The sequence below is a fragment of the Rutilus rutilus genome (assembly GCF_951802725.1).
Source record: "Rutilus rutilus genome assembly, chromosome: 22".
In the NCBI taxonomy this organism is placed as follows: domain Eukaryota; kingdom Metazoa; phylum Chordata; class Actinopteri; order Cypriniformes; family Leuciscidae; genus Rutilus; species Rutilus rutilus.
Genome location: NC_140227.1, coordinates 30,183,372 through 30,210,902, shown reverse-complemented (window position 1 = coordinate 30,210,902; position 27,531 = coordinate 30,183,372). Strand labels below are relative to the sequence as shown.

Genomic DNA, 27,531 nt, shown 5'->3' with positions numbered 1-27,531 from the left:
TGTATCAGTAGAAACCCGGTAGTATTTTCGAGTGACCGTGCTTCCCTCCCTCATGTCCCCCTGAGACGAGACATTTCTGTATTGTGTGTCTGAAAAAAAAAAACTCCAATGACGCAAAAATCTTCATTTAGCTTCATCATCCAGAAGCGAGAGACTCCAGCCAGTAGGAGGAGCTCGTCCCGCATGTCTTCAACCCGCCCATAGGGGGATCTCACGATAAAACGCCGTCTTTTCAGTTTCGAGTCACTAGTAGCCTAGCTGTATCATTTCTCCCGACACTGCCCTCTGTAACCGGTAGGCGTGGCTTGGGAGTGTCCTCGTAGGGCAGCGATGCAAGTGCATTCTGGGAGTTGTTGTCTTTCATCCACATGAGCCAAAAATACATTTTCTGGCTTTTCTCAGTCTAGAAGGCACCAACTTCATTTCTACTACATAAATGACCCAATTGAAATACACATTCATCTTTCCAGCGGTGAAATATCCCTTTAAAATCCCTCCCGATGTCTCCTGCCCTATTAATCTTTGGTAATAAATGAACATGTTATTAGCATGGCACTTTTTCATGTTGATTGTGTATTTAGAGTGAGCAGGGAGGGTTTCCCAGACTCTTTAGCCCAGATGGCACCAGCTACCCGTATCGATTTACATCAGCAGGTCAAACGTCAGCTTCACTGACTGAGATTAACGACCCGACCGGGTCACAGATGCTTCACTGACCCCGACTATAACTATGACTCAAGTTTATCTCTTTGGAATTTGCACTGGACTCGAAGGGGCTTTGAGAAAAGGCGATCCCGATTTATCATTATGATCTTCAGTGTGTGATTTATAGTAAAGTATCGATAGAGAAAATGCAGATCCTGCTCTCTTATTCTTCTCTAATAGTTTGTGATTATATTGTACATGTTTTTTGTTCTCTTGCAGAAGGTGTAGAGGAGCCTGTGAAACAGAAGGACGTCTCAGATGGTGTTTACGCATATGAATACTATCCAAACACACCTGGCAAATACACCGTCACCATCACCTGGGCCGGACAGCACATTCCCAAGAGGTGAGCATCTCCTGAACCAATCACGTCTCTCAAACTCGTGCAGCTTTTACATTTTAAGGCCAGAGCGACTTCACATACGAGACCATTGAGGTCAGAGAAATCTGATCCAATGCAGTCATAGTGTGTAGTGCTACCAATCGTGTTGAACCGGATCAGCTCCAGATGTTCTCAGTGTTATTTAGAGCTGCCAACCGGATAAATCTGATCAGGATTGTTTGGGTATAAAGACAAAGCCGTATATAAACAGATGAGGTTTGGGGTAAATGTGTGTGTTTGGTCTAAGTCAGAACAGACCGTGTTATAGATAGTTGGTGCATGTTCTGTGATGTGAATAAAGATTGGATTTATTATATTCAAATTGTTCCATTTTAAGGATCATCAGGGAATTTGTCTGATTGCAAAAGGCTTGTTTGTACATCTGAAAGGGTTTAATGTTGAGTATCATGTAAGACTATGACGGAGTGTATACTACATGACTTCATTTGTGTAGTGTTTAATTCAGTGGGTTATGAAAAGTAGATATAATGTCATATAAATGTTAGATGAAAACCTAAAAATAAATTAAAATTATAAATGTTGCTTTTAACTTGTTTTATTTCAGTTAAAGTACTAAAAGTATGGAAGCTTGTTTTTATCATGTAATTGTGACTTTTTTTTATCTCTCAATTCTTTTTATTCTCACAATTTTTTTCTCAGAACTGTTATATATCTAGGAATTGTGCAATTCCGAGAAGTCAAGTCGCCGTTCCAAAACATTTTTTTTCAGAATTGAGAACTTGCTATTGTGCAATGCCGAGAAGTTTTTATTCCCTGCAGAAACAAGCTTCCATTTTTATAAAATCACTCAAACTAAAAAAATAATTAATTAAAGCTAAATAGAAATAAGTTAAAAATATATAAAAATGACAAAGCACATATTGCTGATCTTTATAGTATTCTTTCAGATCTTATTTCACCTCAAATAAGGACGATAATATAATATTTTGCATAAAGACAATAAAGCTTTTTTTTTAGGACCATTGAGATTTTCTGCAATTTTACATAATTTTCATGACATTTCCCCCAAAAATTCTCATTATTGTATTGTTTTTTTCTGATTATAATTCTCAAACAGTTTTTCTCATTATTTTTTATTTACATTTAAATGTCTTTTTTTTTTTTTTGCCATTCCGAAACAATTCTTTCTCAGAATTGTGAGATATAACTCACTATTGTGCAATTCCGAGAAGTCAAGTGGAAATTACATTTTAATTTATTCCCTGCAGAAACAAGCTTCCATATAAAACCAAACTAAAAAGAAACTGATAACATAAAAATAAAAGCTAATTTAAAATATTGCTAAATATTATTATTATAGTATATAAATAACACTGGTGCAAAATATTTGAAATATACCTGGGTTGAATTTCCAGTAAAAATATCATCACAGCATGAATAATTGTATTTTTGTAATTGTATGAGGTTTTGGTCATGTCGCGCACCGCTAGTATGATATGTAGCTGGTGTCCACTGCCAGGAAGACTCATTAGTGTGTAACCCTCGGCTCTGGAAAGCAGAATGACGACATGCTCTCCTGTGTGAGTGTTTGTTAGAGCTCTGGAAACGCTGCGTCACACGAGAGACGAGACCACCAGGAAACGGGCGTCGCGTGCGCTAATCCGTGTAGATGTTTAATCACATTCATGAGCCGGCTGATGAATGTGGACCATATAGAGTAAACATCTTATTTAACACTCTGTGGAACGGAAATGACAGCTGTGTTTTCAGTTGGATTTGTTTTTGCTCAGCGTGAGAACATGCTTGTTTTTTATAAAGCGGCTGGAGCACTAAAAATGCACCTTTTTGTAGATGTTTTTCGCATTTTTATTTTTTTCGAGGTTTTATAAGACTGCACTGTGTGTGGCCTGTGGTGTTAACGTGCAGATGGACGCTTTCTGGTGATCACATGCATGCCGGAGTGTCGGCCAATCAGATCACTGGAGACTAAATGCCTGAGTGAAGGAGACTCGCGTTAACACAATCACCCTCCTGTTCACCTGGACCTCAGTCTTACACTCAGACACGGCGGGGAAACTGAGACGTGACCCCTGTTAAAGTTAAATATTCGCCCCGCTGAGGTTGCTTCTATTAACACAAACCCTTTTTGATGGGAGGTTTCCGGTAACGTACAGTCAGAGCACAGATTTATGACGTGTGGTCGGATCTGAAATGGAACATTCCCTCAAACTGCATGTGCCGCTAAAGCTGTCAGGTTCACACACATTTGTTTAAATAAGGTGTTTAGATATATGCTCATTTGACACATAATGGGCATTTGTGGATTTTAAACTGTCAAGTCACCTTTATTTCTATAGTGCTTTATACAGTACAGATTGTTTCGAAGCAGCTTCATAGTGATAGCAGTAGTGTCATCGTTCAGTGTAGATTCAGTTCCGTTTTAAAGATCATCAATTATTAAATTAGTTCAGTTCTGCATCGTCCAGTTCTCTTCCAATAGTGTCAGTGCAGCCAAATCAATAATATTGTTGAATATTAATAATTGTGTTCAGCCCTTTTTAACAACGATAATAATATTGTTGAATATTGAACATTTTGCTGATCTTTATAGTAGTCTTTCAGACCTTATTGCACCTCAAATTAGGAAGATAACATTATATTTTGCATAGACAAAATATTTTAGGACCCTTTTTTTTTTATTTTTTTTTATTCTCAAACAGTTTTTTCTCATCGTTTTTGAATTTACATTTAAATGTCTATTTTTTGTTTGTTTGCATATATTTACACATTGCTACAATTTAAAGAATTGCGTAGCATTTTTTTGTAATTCTTATAATTCTCAGGTTTTCATTAAATTTTTTAATTTAAATTCTAAATGTTTATTTAAATGTAAATATATAATTTAATTATTTAAATCTGAAGTGCATGGATTGCATTGCCACAATTTAAATATAAAAAATGTGCATCACATAAAATATTTATCAAAATTTGCTTATTTTTACAGAAATAATGTCACATGTTTTTCACAAATTAAATGCATGACATTTAAAGGTCCTACAATATGCTTATGCAAAATATAATTTTTTTTAATTATTTTTTATTTTTGTATTGAAGTCTTGTCTGAACATGAACTCACTGTGTATATGTATATATGTGTGTGTGTGTATATATATGTACATATGTGACGTTTTCTTGTGTCCAGCCCTTTCGAGGTTCAGGTGGGCAATGAAGCCGGGCCCCAGAAGATCCGTGCGTGGGGACCGGGTCTGGAGGGAGGCAGTGTGGGCAAGTCTGCGGACTTTGTGGCCGAATCTATCGGGACTGACATCGGAGTCCTCGGTGAGATTACAGGAGCTTTTTTCCACATCAGATCAGCTTAGACATTTACTGTAGACACATTTAGCTCAGGAGTCCCCAGCCTATGATCTAAACACTATTTCTGTAGGCTTCGCCATTGAGGGTCCGTCTCAGGCCCGGATTGAGTGTGAAGATCAGAATGACGGCTCGTGTAATGTGAAGTACTGGCCCACTGAATCAGGCGAGTACGCCGTCCATGTCATGTGTGATGATGAAGACATCGAAGACAGTCCCTTCATGGCTTACATCGTCCCTGATAACAAAGCCAACAACCCCAGCCAGGTAAATGCGGTGGAAAAAACTCATTTACTTCACATATATACACCATATTTAAAAAAAAGGACATTGTTTTCATGACAATTAAGCTCATTTCCACCACAATTTCTCATTATTAAAGTATATCCTGATTTTTGTTGACTTTTTGTAATTATTATTACTGATCCTCTTTAGTAATTTTTATTTTATTTTATTAGAGTTGGTACTACACTGCCACAATTTCAATAATATTAAAAAAAAAATTGCATTGCGTTAATTGTAAAGTTATATTATTCTCAAAGGGATTCTCAATCCTCAATGTAATTTCTATATAAATGTTTTTAAAAAAATTTTTTTTATAATATTTATTTAAAACGCATCCCAATCTCCTCCCAAAAATACACATTATTTATTTATTTTTTGTATTTATTTTTTGTAGTACAAATAGTGCAAACAAAACCCAGCAAACACAAAATGAAGTACTTTGACACGTGCATTTAAGTTATCAGGTATGTATGTATTGTTTTTCTCAATGTTCTTGCCATGTTTGTAGGTCAGGGCTTACGGACCGGGATTGGAGAAGTCCGGCTGTATCATAAACAAGCCCGTTGAGTTCACCGTCGAGGCCAGAGATGCGGGAAATGGACCCCTGAAAATCATAGCACAGGTTTGATGAGCATCAGCTAATGAGTGTGTGCACTGAATGAGTCGAACCTTCACCCATGTTGCATTTTAATGTGGTTCGTTTTCCCAGGATGCAAATGGCGTCCCCATCGATGTGAAGGTGAAGAGTAAAGGAGATAACGTCTACTCCTGCTCATACACACCGACCTCCGCCGTCAAGCACACGCTGGCTGTGACCTGGGGAGGGGTCAGTGTTCCCAACAGCCCCTTCAGGGTAAGACCAACAGAGTCAGAGGTCATAACCGCTGACACACACACAAAGGAGACTTCATCTGTCGGTACTAACACAGTAGAGGAGCTTATCATACTAACCAAAGCTAATGCTCTTAACACTCCGTCTGCCAAATATAAACCTGTCATCGTCATAACCACCTGCGTTATGGAGCGCCACTGCTTTTCTGTCAAATAATTTCAGCTGTTCACTTTGTTTTTTTAATGCTTAATGTGGTTCATCACATTGGTGATCTGGCTTTAGGAAATAAAACGCAAGGATAAATGATTACAAAAAATGTTTACTAGTGCTAATTTGTGATTACATTGCATGTTTCTTAACATAAGCATGATGAGCAAAAGCGCTGTATTTTGTTTTTTAATACTGGCAAACATATATTTTTTGCTACATAATTACATTTTTAATCAGAAATCAGATAAAATTCAATGACTCCTTTTTAAAACTTTTCTTTTCATCTGTTTTATCTCTCAATAAGAGATTCATCCATTATTGCTTGTTACTACAAAAGCACAAAAATCAGTATATTTGTGATCTGAAAGTTATTTTCAGACATAATAATTTTGCACAGTAGCAAATTGTATTAGATTATAACAACACTGACTACTTCGATGATTGTAAAATGTTGTATTGTGGTGTTTGCAAGCAGAGTTGCTTTTTTCCAGAAGTCAAGAATGAAACAGAAAAATACTATCGAACTTGATTTAATATAGAAATGATTTATTTATAATAAATTACAAAGAACATTATGACTGAACTAATAATGATGAATGTTAAGTGCATGCATGGATGTATGAAGGAGTGCTCCTTTATAAGTGTAGTGTTACAGAGTTCAACGTGCACATTTATTCGTGTCACACTATAATCAGGCTTTTGTGGTCCTTACAGTCCATTTCACAAAGCAAACTCACTGCGTAGTTTAAAGAATAGAAGTTGCTTTTGCTTGGCTGCTCATGCAAACACTAAATGTCAAAGACTCTGGAAAAATGCAGCGTTCAAACGAAGTACTAACATGTTAATGTGTGCGGAGGGGAAAAGGGACTTTCATAAAGCATTTAAGTGTTTGATTCATGGCTGAATTCATGTTTTTAAAATGTCACTTTCAATAAATTCTAATACTTCATATGTTTTAATGTCGTCGTGTGATTTATGTGAGTTTGAGTTTCATTTGTATTTTTCCAGTTGTCTTGAATGAAGTGGAAAAAATGACTAATTGTCTCAAATACTAACTTTAATAATACTAATTGTTTGTCAAAGCAACTTTATGCCCTGAATATGCATCAAATGACTTGATTTGCATTATTATTTTTTTCTTTCTTGGAATGTGCAATGAAGACTTTTAGCTGTGTGTGTGTTTGTTTCTTTTTTTTTTCTCATTCACTAGTAACATTACTTGCTGAAATTAACATTCAGGAGACTTTATTCCTGTAGGTGAATGTCGGAAAGGGAAGCCACCCTCACAAAGTGAAAGTGTTTGGCCCAGGAATCGAGAGAACCGGCCTGAAAGCTCACGAGCCGACACACTTTACCGTGGACTGCACCGAAGCTGGAGAAGGTAATGCATGTTTACCAAAATCACTGCCATTTCATGTGTGAATTATACACAGGTTTTCTTTCAGGTGAATTTGCATTTTTGAAATTGACTTTTTGCCATGAAAATGGCCTTAGATGCTGACATTGGCATTAAATAAAACAATATATCAATCTATCTTTCAGGTGATGTAAGTGTTGGAATCAAGTGTGACGCTAATGTCATGAGTGAGAAGGAAGAGGATGTTGATTTTGACATCATTCCCAATGCCAATGACACCATCACTGTCAAATATGTTCCTCCTGGAGCGGGACGGCTCACAATCAAAGTCCTTTTTACTGATCAAGTGAGTGACCACCATGGAGATTAGTAGAAAAAACTGTTTTTGAATCCCTTTACAAATGTTTGGTGTGTTCATTTAAAATTCAGGAAATTCCGGTCAGTCCGTTCCGTGTTAAAGTGGATCCTTCACATGACGCCTCCAAAGTGAAAGCAGAGGGACCCGGACTCGCCCGAGCAGGTTTGTGGTTAAAAGGGTTTGATCTTATCAAAAATCTGGGTTTAATTGGATGACTCACGTCTCTCGTTGGATTTTCCCATGCGGCGTCTCAGGTGTGGAGAGCGGAAAGCCAACACACTTCACCGTTTACACCAAAGGAGCTGGCAAAGCTCCTCTGAACGTTCAGTTTTCCGGACCTAATAAAGGACAGCCCGTCCAAGACTTTGAGATCATTGACAACTATGACTATTCCCAGACTGTCAAGTACACCCCAGTTCAGCAGGTAGGGATCTGCAGTGGTGAGCCACAGATTTAAAAGCAGTTTAAAGAGGATCAATGGGAAAATTGGACATCTTTCAAGATTTATCTTCTGGTATCATAATTTTGGTTTGCTGTACCAATTTAGGGGGAGATGGTGATAACCGTGACCTTTGGTGGTGACCCTATTTCTAAAAGCCCCTTCGCTGTTGGTGTTGCGGCTCCGCTTGACCTTGACAAGATCAAAGTCGATGGCCTGGAAAATCGTATGTCATATATAATATAATATAATATAATATAATATATATATGTAATATGATTTATTTATTTATTTTAGTTTTAATCCAAGATAAAAGTGGAGTTAATGGAATATTGAATGTTTATTTACTTATTTATTGTCTTATTGATTTGTTTACTTAAATTGTTTATTTTAATTAATTAATTATTGTGTTTTAAGATCTAAGTCAATGGCCTGGAAAATTGTCAAATATATAATATAATATAATATTTTATGCATTTATTTATTTTTATTTAGGCTTTTATTTATTTTAAATTTAATCCAAGTTACAGCTGGATGGAATGGAAAATCAAAAGTTTATTTTTTATTTTTATATATATATATTTTTTTTATTCTTTTTTTTAAAATTCATTTTAATTAGTTTTTTTATTCTTTTTTTTATTTTTATTAACAAAAATCTGTTTTTTATATTTTATTTTAGGAGTGCAAGTGGGTGAGGATCAGGAGTTTGCCATTGGTACAAGTGGAGCGGGTGGACAGGGCAAACTGGAAGTCAAGATCACCAGCCCATCGGGGAAATCCGTGCCCTGCGTGGTGGAACCTGGGAAAGCAGCCAGTCTGGTGAAGTACATCCCCAAAGAGGAGGGCGTTTACGTGGTGGAGGTCGTCTATGATGGCAATCCAGTGCCTGGAAGTCCTTTCCCAGTTGAAGCCATGCTGCCTCCTGATCCCAGCAAAGTATGTAGAAACCAAAGCATGATTCAGTTTCTTTTAGAAGGCAAGACAAGTTTATTTATATAGCACATTTCATACAGATGGTGGACAACCAAAATGCCTATTACCGCCGCGCCAGCTGCCGCGGCGAAATCACCGCGGCGAAAATAAACCAGCCGCATTTCAAAGTCATTCCCGAAATGACCGCCAGGTGGCGCAAAGGGACATTGTGCAAAACAGCAGCAATTGCCGCATTTTAAAATGTAAGTGGGTTAAATAAAAAACCCTAAGCCTAATAGGCATATTTTTCATATATATAAATAGGCCTATTAGGCTACAACAGAATAGAACCAAAGATAGAATAAATTTTAGAACTGAAAAAATAGAATCAAAAGTTAAAAATAGAGGCGATATTAGGAGCAATGACGCGGAATATTTTTACTATTCTATTGAGGAATTAGATAAATGAAGAGCTCTCGTGAGCGATACAATTGCATAGTAATTTATAGTGATTTCAAAAGCAGTCCTTAAAAAAAAAAAATACATGGAGTAGTGTGGCATAATTTTTGAGAGATTACTCGGAACGCGTTTTAGTTAAGATCTTGGTTTCAATGCCCTTAATCTATATAGGCTAGGCTACTGCTTTAAAAAAAATGTCACAACGCGTTTTGAGATTGTTTTGAATTAAACATTGAAGTTTAAAATGTAGTGTTTTGGCACACCAGACCGAGTGGCGTTACGCATTGTTCAAAAATCAGGTTTTATTCTGGCATGTTGAATTGGCGTTAGATTTTTTTTTTTAGATTTATTAGATTTAGATTTTAGATTTCGTTAGATTTATTTTTCTCATAACAGCTAAAATAACTAATATATGCCTTGTCTTAATATGACCTTAATATAGGCAATAGGCATATAATAGCCTATATAATAAATTAGCAAAACTTGGCCACTAAATATTTAATTTTCAATTATTTTAATTATCACAATTAAAGTTTTAATTTTATTAAATTGAACAAGCGCAACAATCAGCATTTAATCAAATATTCTAAAAGATGTATTAATAATAATAATGTTATTTCGTTTTTTCGACATGTGTGCGTGCAACAAGCAAGATGTGTATTTGTAAATCCGGTGATGCGTGCATTGATTTTTATCAATAAACTAGTGTTTTCTGACAGTGTCGACTGCAAAGATGAAGTTGACGATCGCCATATTTGTAGTGAACGCACCTAGAGAGAAATGCACATAAAGACATAATCAGAGAGTAGCCTTTTTCTTTTCGTTTTGAATTATTTCGTTTGAAGACATTTCAAGCTTTGTGTATTTGATGTATTTATCATGTCTGTGTGAGGCATACGCTGAGTTTCGTTAAGTTAGGAGGATGAGATGCGCTCCAGCTGACGTGCAATGCAAGTGACCGCGCGGGCGCCTCCATGATTAGTGTCTGTTATATTTGCTTCTCTTACTTATTTAAATCCAGGCAATTGGTTGATGAAAAATTGATTAAAATTAAGATACAATTTATAGAAAACGAAATTCACTTAAAAGAAAGGTTTTCTACTAACCAAAACTTAATGAAGTGGTCAAAATCATGTCTGACCCACTCCATATCCATTTCTCGATATAATGCATCCTATCTTACTCGTGCTGTTCACTTTTCATATTCAACATAGATGGAAAAAAATAACATTATAATATTTTAACAAATATGATACTAAATGAGATTATTTAATGGCTACAACAGTATAGTAGGCCTATAGACTTTTTTTTTTTAGAATAGAATTTTGCTGTCTACTTGCATATTAGTGTCAGCTGGGAAGGAAATATAGAGACCAGACCTCTTGGAACTTTAATTGAATACATAGCGTTGGTAAAGCATACTGAAATTACATCCCTACAAATTTATTAGGCCCTACTGAAAATAAATGTATCGAATTTAAGCAAAGTAGCCTAAATGTTAAGACTGTAAGCCCTTTGCTTTTTTATGTAGCCTATAAAGGACTCTTATAGCCGACTTTGTGTTAATTTAATTTGTAGAGGATTTTTTTAACTCAAACATTAACACTGAAATAAATGAAACTAAATTATTGTAAATTTTTTGGCACACCACGACGAGTGGCGCTATGCATTGTTCTAAAGCCAGGTTTTATTCTGGCATGTTGAATTAGTGTTCGACAAACGCGGCGGCGCGTTCATTTGAATGAAGAGCGTTTGAGCGAACACACACTGGAACGTTAGGCCTTGTCGCAACGAGTGAATCGTGGCCGAGTGGTTGAACTTACGTCACGATCATTTAGATAACACGGGTTCGAATCCCGGGCTAACTTGGACTACTGATATTTTTAAATTAGCCTATTAATGCATTTTATAGTCTATTGTTGATGCAGAGAGATTTGTCTAGTTCTAAAACATAGTTTTTTGCTTATAGCCTATTTACAAAATAAAATCACCATGCATTTCCATTTTACACTAAGGAACAAATATTATACAATGACTTTACTTCTGTAGCCTATAATAATTCCAATCGTAATTTCAAAAGCAGTTCTGTTTATATATATATATATATATATATATATATATATATATATATATATATATATATATATATATATATATATATATATATATATATATATATATATATATATATATATATATATATATAGCCTATGACGTTTAAACGACAAACAATAAAATCAGAACCAGTATTCTGTTGCGTTCATGGTTTCAGTGGCAGTAATGCATCCACGGCTTTTCAAAATGTCACAAAGCGTTTTGAGATTGTTTTGAATGAAATATTGAAGTTTATAATTAAGTGTTTTGGCACACCACGACGAGTGGCAAACTCTTTGTTTTGTTTTGCAAACTCATCTAGCCTGTGGGGGGTTTGGAGAAGGCAATAGTTGCTTTATCGTGGGGGTGCAGGACCGAGGTGTTAATGTTCCGTCTTTCATATGGAGAGTGTCGGAGCCAGCCTGATGAGCAGGCAAAGGCTAAATTCTTTTAAGGATTAATCTCAAAATCTCCAAAAGTCCATAGCCTATGTACAGTAGGCCCTATATCTTATTAAATTATATATTGTAGTTTTATTGATTGTATTTAAAGGTTTTCCACACACAATTTCAATTTAGCAGATACAGAGCTCTTTAATTCGCGACCCACCTCGTTTTATTGTGAGGTGAATTCAGCAAGGCATGTTGTATCTTTGAAGGAACAAAAGCTATTTGTTACAGTTTTTTCTTTCGTGATTTGTGTGGATGACACACAGCGACATATACAGTATTATCAGCTGTATTATTAATGCTTAATTTCGAGAAAGACCTGCCGCACGCAGTGAGGGAGACCGAACCTAAAAAAATATCCAGCGCGAGAGAGGCAAAGAAAAACGCCTGTTCTTAATTTATGTTGCTTTGAACTTTTTTCGTTTTGTACCGTTTTAATTTTTTAATTTAGCTGCAATTTCTTTGACAATATAAATTTAAAATGTTGCAAGAATAAGATTCTGTGTTTCTTATTTTGCATCACAAAGGGAATAAACTCTATCGATGCAACCCTGTTTAAATAAATAAACTGTCCCGACACTTTATTCATACCTTGAAATGTGCGATGGGTTTTCAAACTTAATTAATTTTCTTTTTCTTTTACATTTTCATTGTTTATTTTTTTAATTGAAAGTAATACTGTATTGAAAGTATTTTTCTGATTTGTTCGATCTGTTTTGAAAAATGTCTTCCGTTGCTATGGCCGGGTATCACTGCCAGTCATCTCAATCTCGTGAATGATTCACACACACAAAAAAAATAATTTAGCAGATTAAAGACGAGCTTCATCATCTTCATTTTCTGGTGCAATCGGCTGACAGTCTTCCTTCATCAGATTCATCAGTGTCGTCTTTGCAGCGGCACAACTGCAGACCTGCCAACCTGTACGCATTTTGCGTAGCGGATACGCATTTTGACTTCAAAGTACGCTGGTACGATTTGTTAGTCTAAACTACGCAAAAACCTGGTGACGCCTCTGCATGCGCAGTCCTCAAATCAAGCAACAGCAAAAGAAGAAGAGTTCGACCAATCATAGCGCTGGATTCATTCCCCAAATAGCAAGCGGGGATGATTGACAGATGCGTAAGGCCTATCATTAAAAAGAGACTGAAAATCGACACCAATAAAGAATCCCGCTCGATCCGCCTTCCACTCCCGCGGCCCGCAGTCTGGCTGATTTCATAAGCGAGGACAGTACAGTAGTCACTGTACATCTGACTCCTGAAGGTAAACGGCCTGGGCTGGGCTCGATATGGAAAGTTGAAATATTGTACTGAGTTAACGTAATCCTATGGATTCGATGATCACACGGATCGCATTATCTTAAAATACTCCGTTCTTCATGGTCACTCAGAAAAGAGGAAGACATCATTCAGCCATGCAAATAATAAAATGCTCAAGAAATGCTGAACGATAAATCTTAATAAACTTGAAATCGCTATGGCTTAGTGATTATGAAAGTGATGTGATTTGTAGATTACGGATAAGCGCGAGTCTGGAGAAACAGGCGTTTATTAATTAATTCTCAGTGCTAAGAAACGTAGCCTTCATGTGTTACGTTATTGTGTTAATAATAACTAAAGTAGCCTACCTAATTATGTTACATATTTATTTTGTATGAAAACTAGCGCGTTCGTTACAGATTAAAAAGTAGGCTACTACCGCGTTGTATCAGTGCTGCGCGAGCTCTCTCTCACAAACACGGACGCGCGCACAAAGAAGAGAAGATAATTGTAAAATTAAATTTGACTGGCTAAGTTTAAATTTTGTTCTTGCTTGTTTTAGTTTTGTTTTTTTTTGTTTTTTTTTGTCAAAATGCCAGAAAGCATTTTGTATTATCCATCCTTGTTTTTAAAATTCGTTAAATGACGAACATTTTACTGTTAACAGCCCAATTATGTCGGATTCGTCTAACTTACCGGTATACTTGATTCTTTTTAGAATAAGTGATTCGTTATGCTCTTATTGGACTCCTGTCTAATCATTGTCAACTGTTTTCTATAAATATGTTTGTATTGGGTAACATTTATTCAGCTAATGCGTGTCCTGTTTAAAATGCGCAATGTTCAAAGGCAAAGACAGCACGTCACAAATAGAAGCCCTTTTCCCTGTGGTATTTAGTATCATATTTGGATATTGGAATAATAAATTAAGTAGCCTATCTTAATTGTAAATTTTCTTTTTACAGTTTTATAGGGGTTTTATATTTTATATTTTATACTGCATTATATTGCATTGCACACATTTTATGCAATGCAATATAATGCATGTGATAAGTCGTCGTCCACAACCCCCCCGTCGTCGTCGTCGTAAGCCACCCCCCCCCCCCCCCCCCCCCCCCCCCCGTCGGTACGCAAAAAATAATTTCAAGGTTGGCAGGTATGCAACTGGAATGTTGCAAATTTATGTTGTAATGTACAATTGATAATTAAACAAGATGATTGACTTTAATAAACAGATGCATAATAAGCATCAAGAACGGAAAAACATAAACACTGTCAGCTACACTGAGATTCGATCTCAGATCGTTTGAAGCTCCGAGAGGCTATTGTTAATGCATTGACCACAGACCTATTGTTAATGCATTGACCACAGAGCTATGGTCTGAATAGCCTAGGTCTACTACTGTTTGTTCGGTATTTGAACCGATTTGAATTCGGCCACGAATTTGTTTTGTTTTATTTTGTTTTAAATGTATTTTTACATATTTTGCTTTCGTTAATGTTAACCAATTCTGTTGTAGCATAATAGGCCTATATTTTTTCCCTAAAAGTTTGTTTTATTCTCTGCTTTGTTTGTTTATATTTTTACATATTCAATCAGTCTCATTTTTGTTCAAATAATGAAAAAAGTTTTTTTTTTTTGTTTTTTTAAATAAACAGATAGGAAACGTACCTTTTAAAATGCCGCAGTTGCTGCTGTTTTGCCCTGTCACTTGCCCGGTATAGCCTATAGTCATTTCGCGAACGACTTTGAAATTCGACTGGTTTATTTTTGCTGCGGCAGTAGGCTAATAGGCATTGTGGTTGATTATTTATTAAATAATTCAATTGATAATCATAACAACATGTAAGCCTGAATATAACAAAGAATGCTTAAACCGACTAACATCGGTTAGTAACTGCAAGTCCTGAAAATGTTTTAATTTTATGTAAGTAAATGACAAGTAACCTATTGACATAGCCTTTCTAAATTATAGAAAAACTGGGCACACAATTTTAACGTGTCTACTTTGTTTAAATTTAATGAATTTGAATTCGTTTAACCACAATATTTATCTTGAATTTATCTGTGACCTCAGCTCAGATTACTGCCGCGGCAGATTACGTCATAAGGAGAATAAACTGACACTTTTCAAAGTCTGTGATTACAGCGCCACTCAGCGGTAAAAGGCAGCAAATACACATCCCAATTTTGCCGCCGCAGGAACGGCGGCGGTAAAAGTCTCATTCTGGTTGTCCACCATCTGTACACTATGGCAATTCAAAGTGCTTTACACTAAAAGGAATTAAAATAATCACAAAATAAAAGCAAGTAAAATTAAAACAGGTATAAAAGGAATTACAAGAGATATATGATAGTTATAAAATTAGAGTAAAAAGATGATGCATGGATAAACTTTTCATCTGTCAAAACACCGGTGTATCATATTTTTCACAACTCCCAGTTTTACTGAGATTTTCCCATGTGGATTTGTACTCGGTCTATGGTGTTCTTTCGATGCGCCTAGAAGACAAAAAATAATAATGTACTTGTGTCTGTACAGGTCAAGGCGTTTGGTCCAGGATTGAAGGGTGGTCTTGTAGCAAACCCAGCTGAATTTACCATCGACACCAAGGGCGCCGGCACCGGTGGACTCGGCCTCACCGTCGAGGGTCCAACCGAAGCTAAAATCGAGTGCTCCGACAATGGCGACGGCACATGCTCTGTGTCGTACCTCCCCACCGAACCCGGAGAATACCTAGTTAACATTCTCTTCGAGAACGTCCATATTCCCGGCTCGCCTTTCCACGCCGACATCCAGTATCCCTTTGATCCCACCAAAGTGGTGGCGTCCGGCTCCGGGCTGAAACGAGGCAAGGTTGGCGAGATCAGCGTGCTAAACGTCGACTGCACCAAAGCTGGACCTGGACAGTTGACGCTGGAGGCCGAGTCTGATTCTGGAGCGAAAGCAAAGACTGAAGTTCTGGACAATAAGGACGGGACTTACACGGTCACCTACATCCCGCTGACCGCAGGCATGTACACGCTACAGCTGAAGTACGGAGGGAAGACCGTTCCCGACTTCCCTGCCAAAGTGAACGTGGATCCAGCTGTTGATACCAGCAAAGTGAAGGTGTTTGGACCAGGAGTTGCTGGAGAAGGTATTGACGTCTAAAATCTAAGGTTTTCTCATTGAATATCTAGATAAAATGGGTTACAAAAGCCAATTCATATTCACTTTTAAGGACTAATAATGCGTCAAATTCTTTGTAGCCAATGGAAACGTTTCTGAAAATGTTTTTCTTAACGATTTTTTTCTTGGTGATTGTTGGCTTCCATGAATCAATGAACCTTCTTTCCTTTGGCTTTCGTTTCGGGACTTCTCTGCTTTCATATCTTGTCTTCTTTCAGACTAGTTGAAAGAATATATCCAAAATACACATTTAAGTGTTTATTTTATCGCACTGTATCTATTCAGTGCAAGACGACCCTTTGCCTGAAGAACGATTTTTCTGAAAGATGCCCATTTTACTTCAAAAGCGATGCCATTTTTACAAAGAAAACGTTTTTTAGTGAATCAATGCTCTCATCTTTGTGTGTTTTTCTTCTCTGGTCTGCAGGAGTTTTCAGAGAAGCCACAACTGACTTCACGGTGGATGCACAAGCTTTGACCAAAACTGGCGGGAAACACATCAAAGCTTGTGTGAAGAACCCATCAGGTGCTTCTACAGACTGCGCCATCAGTGACAACGGCGATGGCACTTACAACGTGGAATACACACCATTTGAGAACGGTATAATGCACAACGTTCTACTTAAAAATGTTTCTTCCTAACAAACACTGGTGTACATTTTTATTCATACACTTGGCTGATGCTTTTATCCAAAGCAACAAGATTTGTTTTTATCAGTTCTCTTGTTCCTTGAGAATTGAAACCGCAATTATAGGCTTCAGGAATGCTACAGGTTTCATCTTGTACAGTTTGTGTATTTTGAAGAACCGCAATAAAGCTTTCCAGATTATACAGCTAATTAGGTCACATTTATGAGGTGACGGGCTCATGATTCTCAACGACGGCACGGCAATGATTTAAGACATTACAGGAAAAGCCATGGTTCTTTCATGCACTGGGCAGTTTGGGGGTTTTGGAATGGTTTTCTTCTTTCAGACTAGTGGAAAGAAAACATCCCAAATACACATTTAAGTGTTTGTTTTATTACACTATCTATTTGCAACTGTGGATTTCAATTACAATACACATCTTTAAGGCATGCACGATAAAAGAAAGCAAGAAATATGATTTTAATACATTTTGAACCATTTGAGCCAGTTTTTTCCCATCACTTGGATGTCACACTACGAGCTCTTGAAAGCTTCATAAGCTTGTTTCTTAGAAGCGGAGTGTGAATTTTCTTTTGTCTGCTCAATGCAGGAGTCCACAGTGTGGAGGTTCTGTACGACGAGACTCCGGTTCCTAAGAGCCCGTTCCAGGTCGGGGTGGGAGAGGGATGTGACCCCTCACGTGTGCAGGCCAAGGGCCCGGGTCTAGAAGAAGCACTGACCGACAAACACAACAAGTTCTCAATCATCACCAGGTGTCCGAGCTTTAAAAAATCTTACATGTGTTATTTTTATTATAATATTTCCCTACACTATGGTTCAAAAGTTTGGGGTCAGTAAGTGTTTTTTTGTTTTTTTGATGTTATGAAATGTATACTTTTATTTAGCAAGGATGCATTCAAGAGTGATACTAAATATATTTTATAATGTTACAAAAGGTTTCAAATAAATGCTGTTCTTTTAAACTTTATATTCATCAAATGATTCCACAAAACAATTAAGCAGCGCAACTGTTTTCAATCAGAAATTAGCAGATTAGAATGATTTCTGAAGGGTCATGTGACACTGAAGACTGAGTAGTGATGCTTTGATCACAGGAATAATATTCACAAAGTTATTTAAGAAAGCTGTTTTACTGTATTTTGGATGCAGCCTTATTGAGCAAATCTCACCGACCCCAAAATTGGAACATGTATATAATTAAAACGAGTTTTAAATCAATAGTTTACATAAAATGAAATATTAAAAAATTATAATCTTTTCTTTTAATGACAATATGCATTTCATTTCCATTAAAAATGTCTTAAGGTTTTACTGTATTTTTTTTTTATCAAATAAATGCAGACTTTGGTGAGCATAAGAGATGACTTTTGAACGCTAGTGGAGATATTGTTCTGTATACTACCAAGAACATAAAATAACCATTAAACCTTCTCCTGATCCGTGCAGAGGAGCTGGTATTGGTGGTTTGGGAATAACCGTAGAAGGCCCATCAGAGTCTAAAATGTCCTGCAAAGATAACAAAGATGGCAGCTGTAATGTGGAATACACCCCGTACGTTCCTGGTCTGTACGATGTCAACATCACATATGGAGGACAACACATTCCAGGTACATTAACCCTTACGCAGCACTTGAAGTCCAGAAGAAAGCATTACTGGAGCATGTTTTAAACTGGAGTCCCGGTTTCCCCCTTCTTGAACTATCCTGCAAATTTGTTTTCATTAGTTTTACACCCGGGAAACAAGATCTCCCGTATCCCAGATCTACCACATTCTCACTGGTGGACATTATGGCCTCGCGTTTCATTGAAAACGTTCAGCGTGCCAAAACCACAGAGTGTGATTCTCCCACATGGATATGCAGATTGTTTAAATCAAGCGTATAGATCTTGCTAGAGCAATATTTCAGAGGACGACAGAGTTGTTGGAAAGTTGAGATTAATCAGACTACGGACTCGTAAAGTCCAAACTCTTTCAGAACGTGTAAGCAACTATATAGCAATAAATAAAACATGCTAGCATCTAAAATCTTGTTTAAATTAATGTTGTTATTATTATTATTACTCATTAGAATTGGCTGGAGGCCTTGATTTTATCTTGTGTGTCTTTCCCCCTGCTTCACACGTCTTATCTTATAATCGCTCGATGTGAGTTGCATTAGCTTGCATGGACACACTAATCAATGTCTGAATCTGAGAGTGTTGATCTTTTTGTTTGCATTATAGGAAGCCCGTTCAAAGTGCCCGTAAAGGATGTTGTTGACTCCAGTAAGGTGAAGATTTCTGGACCTGGTGTTGGTTCTGGAGTGCGAGCTAAAATCCCACAGTCCTTCACTGTGGACTGCAGTAAAGCTGGCGTCGCTCCTCTGTCTGTAGCCGTAACCGGACCTAAAGGTAAAAACGCATTCAGATTTATGCTTTTTTTTTTTCTTTTTTTTTTCTGAATTGAATACTAGCTTAATGCACAGTATATACTTAAACATTTGTTTGTTTGTTTATTTATTTATATTTATTAGTTTATTTTTGGCAGTTTATCTTTGTTCATAAATACTAGCATGCCACACAGTATATAGATAAACATTAATTCATTCATTTAAACACATTAACATCTTTTTTTAGATATATTTATTTAATTTTATGCAACAATAAATGTTTCTAGCAGTATTCTGATGCTCTGTCATTCTCACTGTGTTGCATGTTTAGGTTAGTGATATAATATGGTTATTTTGTATATATAATAATGACAAGATATGTTAAAAATCGTAGTTAATATTACTTCTGGTTCATTCGTCATTCTAGCCGCAGAAAGTCAAAAACATTGCATTATTGAATGCAGTATTCAAGTTTGAAGGTCATCTGGGTATAAAAATGACTAGAATAGTGAATGTTTTGTATGACTGTATATAGTAATAATAGTATGATTACACGTAGTACAGTACTGGTTATACTCCTGAATGTTTTGTATGACTGTAACCAAGCTGTTGTTGTTTGCAGGTTTGGCTGAACCAGTAAACGTTACAGACAATGGTGACGGCACACACACGGTGGCATACACTCCGTCTGTCGAGGGCTCGTACTCTGTCGCGGTCAAATACGCAGACGAGGAAGTTCCACGCAGGTACTGTACTTCTGTTAGATTCACTACTGCTATCAAACTGTAGTCACAGAGATGTCATCAATCCTTCAAATATCTCTTTCAGTCCGTTCAAACTGCGCGTTCAGCCCACTCATGATGCCAGTAAAGTGCGTGCCAGCGGCCCCGGCCTGACCACGGGTCTCTCCGCCAGCTTTCCGGTCGAGTTCACCATCGATGCCAAGGATGCCGGTGAAGGCCAGCTGTCCGTGCAGATTACCGTGAGTGCTGACGAGTTCAGGCTCGTCCTCCTCTTGTGGTTTTGGACAAACGGATTAGAGTTTGAATATCACTGATTGATATGAGTTTTTTTTTTAGGTTGATTTTAAAGTAGAATGTTTTCAATCAGCCAACAGACTGTAAAATTACATGTGGATTCAGTTTCTGACTTTCAATGGAAAAGATGAATAGGGATCCACAAATACCACATAGCTGCATATTGCAAAATGAATCTTTCATACATCTTTCTCTTGGATGCAGCATGTTATTTTATATTTTGAGAAGTTACTGCTCCAGTTATCCAGGACTAGCTTTGATTCCTCCATTTGGACTCCAGACACATGCACTGCGACCAATGCGGCAGGCCAGCAGTGAGATAAATGAACGTGTTATGAAAGCCAAACTGCAGCAGGAAATCCAGGGGGAAATTGAACCTCTTCCTCCTCCATCCCTTTTCTTGTTGATGAAGCTCCTCTCTGTGTCTTTTAGTGTTTTTAAACTGCTTCTCAGTTCATCTGAGGACCTCCACATCTGCCGTCTCTGTTCCAGGAGGTTTGAGGTGGTCCTGCAGGACTTTTTATATGGTTTTTCATGCGTTTCAGGATCAGGATGGTAAATCCAAGAAAGCCAACATTCAGGACAACCAGGATGGAACCTACAAAGTGTCTTATGTGCCAGACAAGGTGGGCCGTTACACTATTGTAATCAAGTATGGCGGAGACGAGATCCCAACTTCTCCATATAGAGTGAGAGCGACCACAACAGGAGACGCCAGCAAGTGTACGGTCACGGGTGAGTCTACACTCGTTTTGTAGGGGGTTTCTAGACTTTGTTAGGACACACACAGCTAATGGATATTTTGTGTGTGTATATATGAACCAATTATTCAATCACTCATTCATAAAGAGAACCATTTACTTCATTACTGAATGAATCAGCCATTTGAACAAAACGAATCTTGAATGAATGAATGAATGTCACTTGCTAATTTAGACATTTACCACTACCTACTAAGAGTTTAAGTTTCTTATTTAAAGTATCATTACATATATATATTTTTTTATTTACTATGTTAATTTAAAATCCATTAAAGGTATAGTTAAATTCTGTCATTTAATCACCCTCATGGCCGTTAAAGCTTAAAAGTTTGAGTGTAATAAATTCTATGTTAAATCAAATCTTTTTTTTTTTTTTAAAGCTACTTTTTGTAATATATATTTGATGCTTTTCTCATTTAACACAATGATGACTTTAAATAATTTTTTTGGGGCATAATTTCTCTTACCCAATTTTGATGTGCGATTAATTTGCAATTTAATTAATCCCCACATTGTGTAATTAGATTTCAAAAAATGAATCGTTTGACAGCCCTAAAATGAATATTTATGAATCGTGACCAAGCTGTCTGATCAAAAGGATCCAGTTACACAAAGTAACAGTGCAGATTATTTTTTAAAACACACAAAAAAGCTTGGATTGGTGTGATAAGAAAACCCCATCAAGAAAGTCACTTGAAAATCTATTGAAAACTTTTAAATAAAAAAAAAAATGTCCATGTTCTCCAGGACCTGGCATTGGGCCAACCATTGGCATTGGAGAGGAAGTTGGGTTTGTGGTGAACGCTAAAGGAGCCGGGAAGGGGAAGGTCTCCTGCATTGTGGTCACTCCTGACGGCACTGAGGTGGAGGCTGATGTAATCGAGAACGAGGACGGGACCTTTGACATCTTCTACGTGGCGCCGAAGCCAGGGAACTACGTTATTTACGTGCGGTTTGGAGGGGAGAACATCCCCAGGAGCCCCTTCAAAGTCATGGTGAGAAGCAAACGGTGATAACATCAGCTCTTGCTCTCTTAAAGAGAACCATATTGAACAGACTTTAAGTTTTTAAGAAGCTGCAATAGATACGGGCCCGTTTTTAAGGTTCAGTGATTTGTCATCGTATCCTCATCTGGACTTCATTCTTTCGAGCTCGGAGGGGGGGCTTCCTGAATTAAGATGTCGTTTCTTTGCATTATCAAGACAAATGATCGCACTTGTTTCATTAATGTTTTCATATCTTGTGATGTTAAGGGAAAGGTTTTGATTTAGGCCTGAAACATATACATATGAGAACGCATGCAAACGCTTCTAGCAACACAAGCTTGATTTCATGCATCTTTGTGTTCCAGATTGCGTCAGAGCTTAATTCATAACACAATGCAAAACATAATGCATTCTCAGAGGGCTGCACGATAAATAACAATACAAATTATGGCTTTTTTAATTCAATTTAATATACATTTAATTTTTGTTGCCAAAATTAAAGCTGGGTTGTTTGACAATCGAAAATGGAAAAAATATATAAATATTATTTCAATATAAGTTGTACTGTAAAATTATGCTTTTTCATTTTACAGTAAAATATATTAGTAGTATTACTTATTGTTTAATAGTTTTGCATTATAATAAATACATTTAAATGCACAATAATAATGATGATATAAGTAATGTTGATGATTATAATTACTTTTATTTTTGTATTATTATTTCATAGTCATATTGATATAAAATCACGAAATATTTTGGACAAATTGTGCCAGAAACATGGATTATTATTTTTTTTTTTAATTGCAATCACAAGTAGAAAATGCAAATCTTGTAGCCCTACATTCTCAGCGTTGACTCACAAGTGTGTGAAGAATCTGTTGAACTGTAAACATGTTTATATCTACACTATCTATCAGTTATAACAACACATGGAGTTTTGTTACCACAACAGCAACAAGAGCGAATGTACAACGGGATTGGCACAATTTGGCGTCTTGTGTTTGAGTGCTTGTGTTGTGTGTGTTCTTTTATCTGAAGTTTCATGTCCATACATATCATTTTCCAGGCAACAGATGAAGTTCCCATGATGCAGCAGCAGTCAGTCCAACAGCAAAAGACCGCACCGGGCGTCGGCTTCCAGCCCTGGGTACAAAGACACACACGTCTCACCCCAGCCACACACTCCCGTCACCGTTCTCTCTCTTCCAGCTTTTGCACTGACCTCCAGCTTCCTGAACACACACACCACCCTGTCACCTCTTTGTGCTTCTTGTTTGTGTTGGTCAAGGAGTTTCTGTTCAGTTCTTCCTCGTTTTTGACCAACCAAGAATCGTTTTTTTTTGCAGGAAATGGTTGGAATGGTTATTCATGGCTCATCGGCCTCTATTTCCTCCTCTCGTTGATTAGTCTCGAACACACTCTGGTTTTCCCACTAGTGCGTTTCATTGATGACAGAAGCAGAGGGGAAACTCGACGCCTGGGTGTTTAGACTGACATAGTTTTGTTTGGATTGAACACCGGTTTTAAATTGCTCATTATTCTGACATTAACCTCCAGAACCATTATGCGGTTCGTGTGCTGCTGCTTTCTGCCGGCATAAAGTTTGAGAAAACCACAAAGCAGAAATACACTGTACCGTTCAAAGGGTTTGGGGTCGATATTAAGCAGCACGACTGTATTCAATATCGATAATAGTAAGAAATATTTCTTGAGCAGCAAATCAGCATATTAGACTGATTTCTGAAGGATCATGTGACACTGAAGACTGGAGTATTCAGCTTTGATCACAGGAATACATTAAACCGTTATTTTCAATTGTAATTTCACTATTTTTAATGTAGTTTTGAAATTGACTGAAATGAACATATTTTAGCTCCTATAGTCTGATTGGGAGCTTTTGTGTTGTTTGGTACAGATCTATTAATGTGTACTTAAACTTAACACACAGTTCTTCTCATAGTGGTTACCTCATTCCCTCCAGGTGAAATCGGGAGTCATTTATCAGTAATGCTCCTTCCTTGTCATCTATCTGTACAGAGCTCATATTAGACGATGTCTCAACATGTTTCGTTCTATGCACACAATCATTTTCTTTATTTCTGAGATGTTTACGGTTTGGGGATTTTTCTTCTTCATCATTCCCTCTTTTCCAGGCCGCTTTGCTTTGTCAGGTGTGCTGGGGGGCCGATCACAGTTTTGCACAGTCTCGTCTTCCTCTGTTTCGTGTCTAACACACGTTTGTCTTCTGCTGTGGCTGAATCACTGGGCTGTTAATGTCTTTTCTCGTCCACAGCGCTCTTGCTTTCAGAATGGATCGCACAGACTTGACTAAACATGGAAATGTTTGACAGGCAGATCTAACGGATGCGTTTGTGCCGTCCGCTCTCATTGACTCAGATTTCTCCTCGCTGCCTCACAGGTCACAGATGGCGCGTATATCCCTGCCAACAGTGTGAACGGGACGGGATACAGACCTTTCGATATGGTGATTCCCTTTACGTTTAGGAAGGGGGCAATCACAGGTGAGAGATTTCAGAAGACACCCCTTTAAGAAAACCCTTTAAGTTAAATCAAAACACATTTTCACTAAGGGTTTTCTTAACTTAATGGGTTTTGTGCTGCTCAATGCAGATCTTTAAACACAATTCATGTCAGGGTCATATTTCGCCCCCAAAAAAATCAAGCATATTTTTGGATTTTTCATTATGAAACTGTTATAAACTAAGCAAAATTTTCCCCTAAATTCTTATTACTGTAATGCAAAAAAAAAACCAAAAATGTTTTATTTACTTGAATCATCATCATTTCAAAGGCAGTACAAAATTTATTTATTCACGTTATTCTTAAATTATGCCAACATAAAAATGACAAATCTTAATGGTCCTAAAAATCTTGTCTTTTTTTTTTTCTCAAGAAAATATGCATGTATCTGTGCATATATGCATGTCTAAATATATACAGGTGAAACTCGAGAACTAGAATATCGTGCAAAAGTTCATTTATTTCAGTAATTCAACTTAAAAGGTGATATTAATGGATTATATTGCATGCAAAGTGAGATATTTTAAGCCTTTATTTGTTATAATTTTGATGATTATGGCTTACAGCTTACGAAAACCCCAAATTCCAAATCTTGTAAGCTGTAAGCCATAATCAAAGTTATAACAAAGGCTTGAAATATCTCACTTTGCATGTAATGAGTCTATATAATATATTAATTTCACCTTTTAAGTTGAATTACTGAAATTAACTTTTGCACGATATTCTAATTTTGAGTTTCACCTGTATGTTTTTCAACTTTTGAAATGTCATCATGAAAATGTCACTCATAAAGCGTTTCACGCTAGTGATTTCCTCTAAATCTGCAGTGATATTTGTTCAAAAAGCATAAACCGAACCCTTAATGTTTGTCTTCCAGGTGAGGTTCACATGCCGTCGGGTAAAACCGCCCAGCCTGAGATCATCGACAACAAAGACGGGACGGTCACAGTGAAGTTCTCGCCCACAGAGGCTGGACTTCATGAAATGCACATTAAATACAATGGCTCACACATCCCAGGTCAGAGTCCAGGACCACAGCACACCATCAAATCAGTTTAACGCACACACACCTTCATGTCATTATGAACCATTAATGTTGTTAGTTTCTTTTTAAGTGTTTTTCCATATAATAAAAGCATATGGTGACCTTTTGTTTTATTAAAGAGCTTGAACGTTCTGCTAAACATCTCGTTTTGTGCTGATGAAAGTTAGTAATATGGGTTCAAAATGTATTTTTCTGTGAACTATCTCTTTAATACTGCCTACTGGAACCTAAGCTCGCATGAGTGTGATTCATCTCATCTGTGTGATGAATGTGCTGACAGGATTTGTTATAAGGCCCTTCCGTTGTCCCAGAGATCCATGGGAGTGTGTGTGTGAAGGTTGTGAAGGCTTCACCTTTTGAATAGATTTAAGTTGACTGAGGGCGGACTGGTGAAAGGTCTCATGGGTGATGTCAGGCGTGAGGAATCTGTGTTTGGAGCTGGTGTGTGTTGGGTACAGATCCTCATGTAGGTGCTTGTTTTATGGCTGGAGTTTCATGTTTTCCAGTCGCTGGTCCAGTGCCATCAGTAACCTCAGCAAACATCACATGAATGTGATAGTCGAGCCTCATCCGATGGATTTGTTTCGCCATATAAGGCAGGAAGAATGTGTTATAGAGTCGAATTATTCTGTTAGGAGTGTCTAAATCTTCATGAGGATATCCTGTTAGCATTAACAATGAGCTTGTATAAACATAAGGGTTTTTTAATTACTTTTTTTTAATATGTATTATTAAAATGACATGCATAGTGTATATACAACAATACTAGCAGTAGTGAAAAATCAATTCAAAACAATGTTTATACAAGCTCATTGTTAATGCATTTATTTATATATATCTTTTTTTTAAATAATTTTATTAAAATGACATGCATAGTATATACAACAATACTGCCCATTATATTTATAACCAGGTTTTGTTTTGATTCATTTTATTGCTCTGGATTTTATTTATTGGGTTTTATGTAAGTTTTTTTTTGTTGCATGTTTGCAAATATTCACAACCTTTAAACAAACAACACAGACACAAACAAAACATCGGCAAATTAGTTATATATATTTTTAATGTATGTGATTTTAATATATACGTATTAAAAAAAAATTGTGTGAATTGCATGAAAACGGTCCAGGTCATTTTCTGCCCCAAAATCAAAAGAAAATAACACATTATATAAAATGTTTTAAAAGTATAAGATGCATTTCAGAACAAAAGCACCTCAGATATATTCATAATTTATAATTCTCCGAACGCTCGTGTGCAGCAGCTGCTCTGCCTCATTATAATGTTTCCATTCTGTTGTGTGTGTGTTTTCTGCCATTGTATTGAATGCGTTGCGTGTTTTCTCCTCAGAGAGCCCTCTGCAGTTCTACGTCAACAACACAAACAGCCCTAACGTGACCGCATACGGACCGGGTCTGGTCTACGGGACCACCAATAAAACCGCCATGTTCACCATCTACACTGAAGATGCTTCTGAAGGTGTGTACAAACACTGGACGTTCATGGGTAACACTTCACGATAAGGTTCATTAGTATTACCTAACATGAACTGACCATGAGAAATACATTTGTTACTGTATTTGTTAATCTTTGTTAATGTTAGTTAATAAAAATTCAGCTGTTCGTTGTTTGTTCATGTAAGTTCACAGTGTTTAACTAACGTTAAAGGGTAACTCTCGCCAAAATTGAACCTAGGCTCTTTTTGTTAATCTACCCGAGTCAAACTTTCGTGTAAAAGTATAATTAGAATAGAAACGCCACTTTTAAGATTGACCGTATTTTCGTTTTAGGTCAAAATGCCTGTTGAATGGGAGTGCATGGGGCCACTTCTATGATTTTTAAAACACTAAGAAGGCTCGACACAACATGAAACTCTGCTTGAAGTATC

The 27,531-nt window shown here is 36.9% G+C and overlaps 1 protein-coding gene across 2 annotated transcripts in view; it reads left to right on the top strand.

Annotated features, from left to right (window-relative positions):
- flnba (filamin B a) overlaps positions 1-27,531 on the top strand; it is an 85,144-nt gene that overhangs the window by 40,652 nt on the left and 16,961 nt on the right. Inside the window, exons 9-32 of one of the 2 annotated variants that reach the window (XM_084395090.1) lie at positions 925-1,051; positions 4,251-4,387; positions 4,494-4,687; positions 5,214-5,327; positions 5,415-5,558; positions 7,005-7,128; positions 7,290-7,450; positions 7,534-7,624; positions 7,717-7,886; positions 8,010-8,127; positions 8,581-8,837; positions 15,621-16,218; positions 16,678-16,851; positions 17,491-17,653; positions 18,348-18,508; positions 19,125-19,292; positions 19,893-20,016; positions 20,099-20,252; positions 20,853-21,042; positions 21,816-22,063; positions 23,124-23,204; positions 24,477-24,579; positions 25,476-25,616; positions 26,994-27,122. In XM_084395090.1, coding sequence (XP_084251216.1) covers positions 925-1,051; positions 4,251-4,387; positions 4,494-4,687; positions 5,214-5,327; positions 5,415-5,558; positions 7,005-7,128; positions 7,290-7,450; positions 7,534-7,624; positions 7,717-7,886; positions 8,010-8,127; positions 8,581-8,837; positions 15,621-16,218; positions 16,678-16,851; positions 17,491-17,653; positions 18,348-18,508; positions 19,125-19,292; positions 19,893-20,016; positions 20,099-20,252; positions 20,853-21,042; positions 21,816-22,063; positions 23,124-23,204; positions 24,477-24,579; positions 25,476-25,616; positions 26,994-27,122 — 4,071 coding nt within the window. The remainder of the gene's footprint in view (positions 1-924; positions 1,052-4,250; positions 4,388-4,493; positions 4,688-5,213; positions 5,328-5,414; positions 5,559-7,004; positions 7,129-7,289; positions 7,451-7,533; positions 7,625-7,716; positions 7,887-8,009; positions 8,128-8,580; positions 8,838-15,620; positions 16,219-16,677; positions 16,852-17,490; positions 17,654-18,347; positions 18,509-19,124; positions 19,293-19,892; positions 20,017-20,098; positions 20,253-20,852; positions 21,043-21,815; positions 22,064-23,123; positions 23,205-24,476; positions 24,580-25,475; positions 25,617-26,993; positions 27,123-27,531) is intronic. The other variant, XM_084395091.1, reaches the window with a different exon arrangement.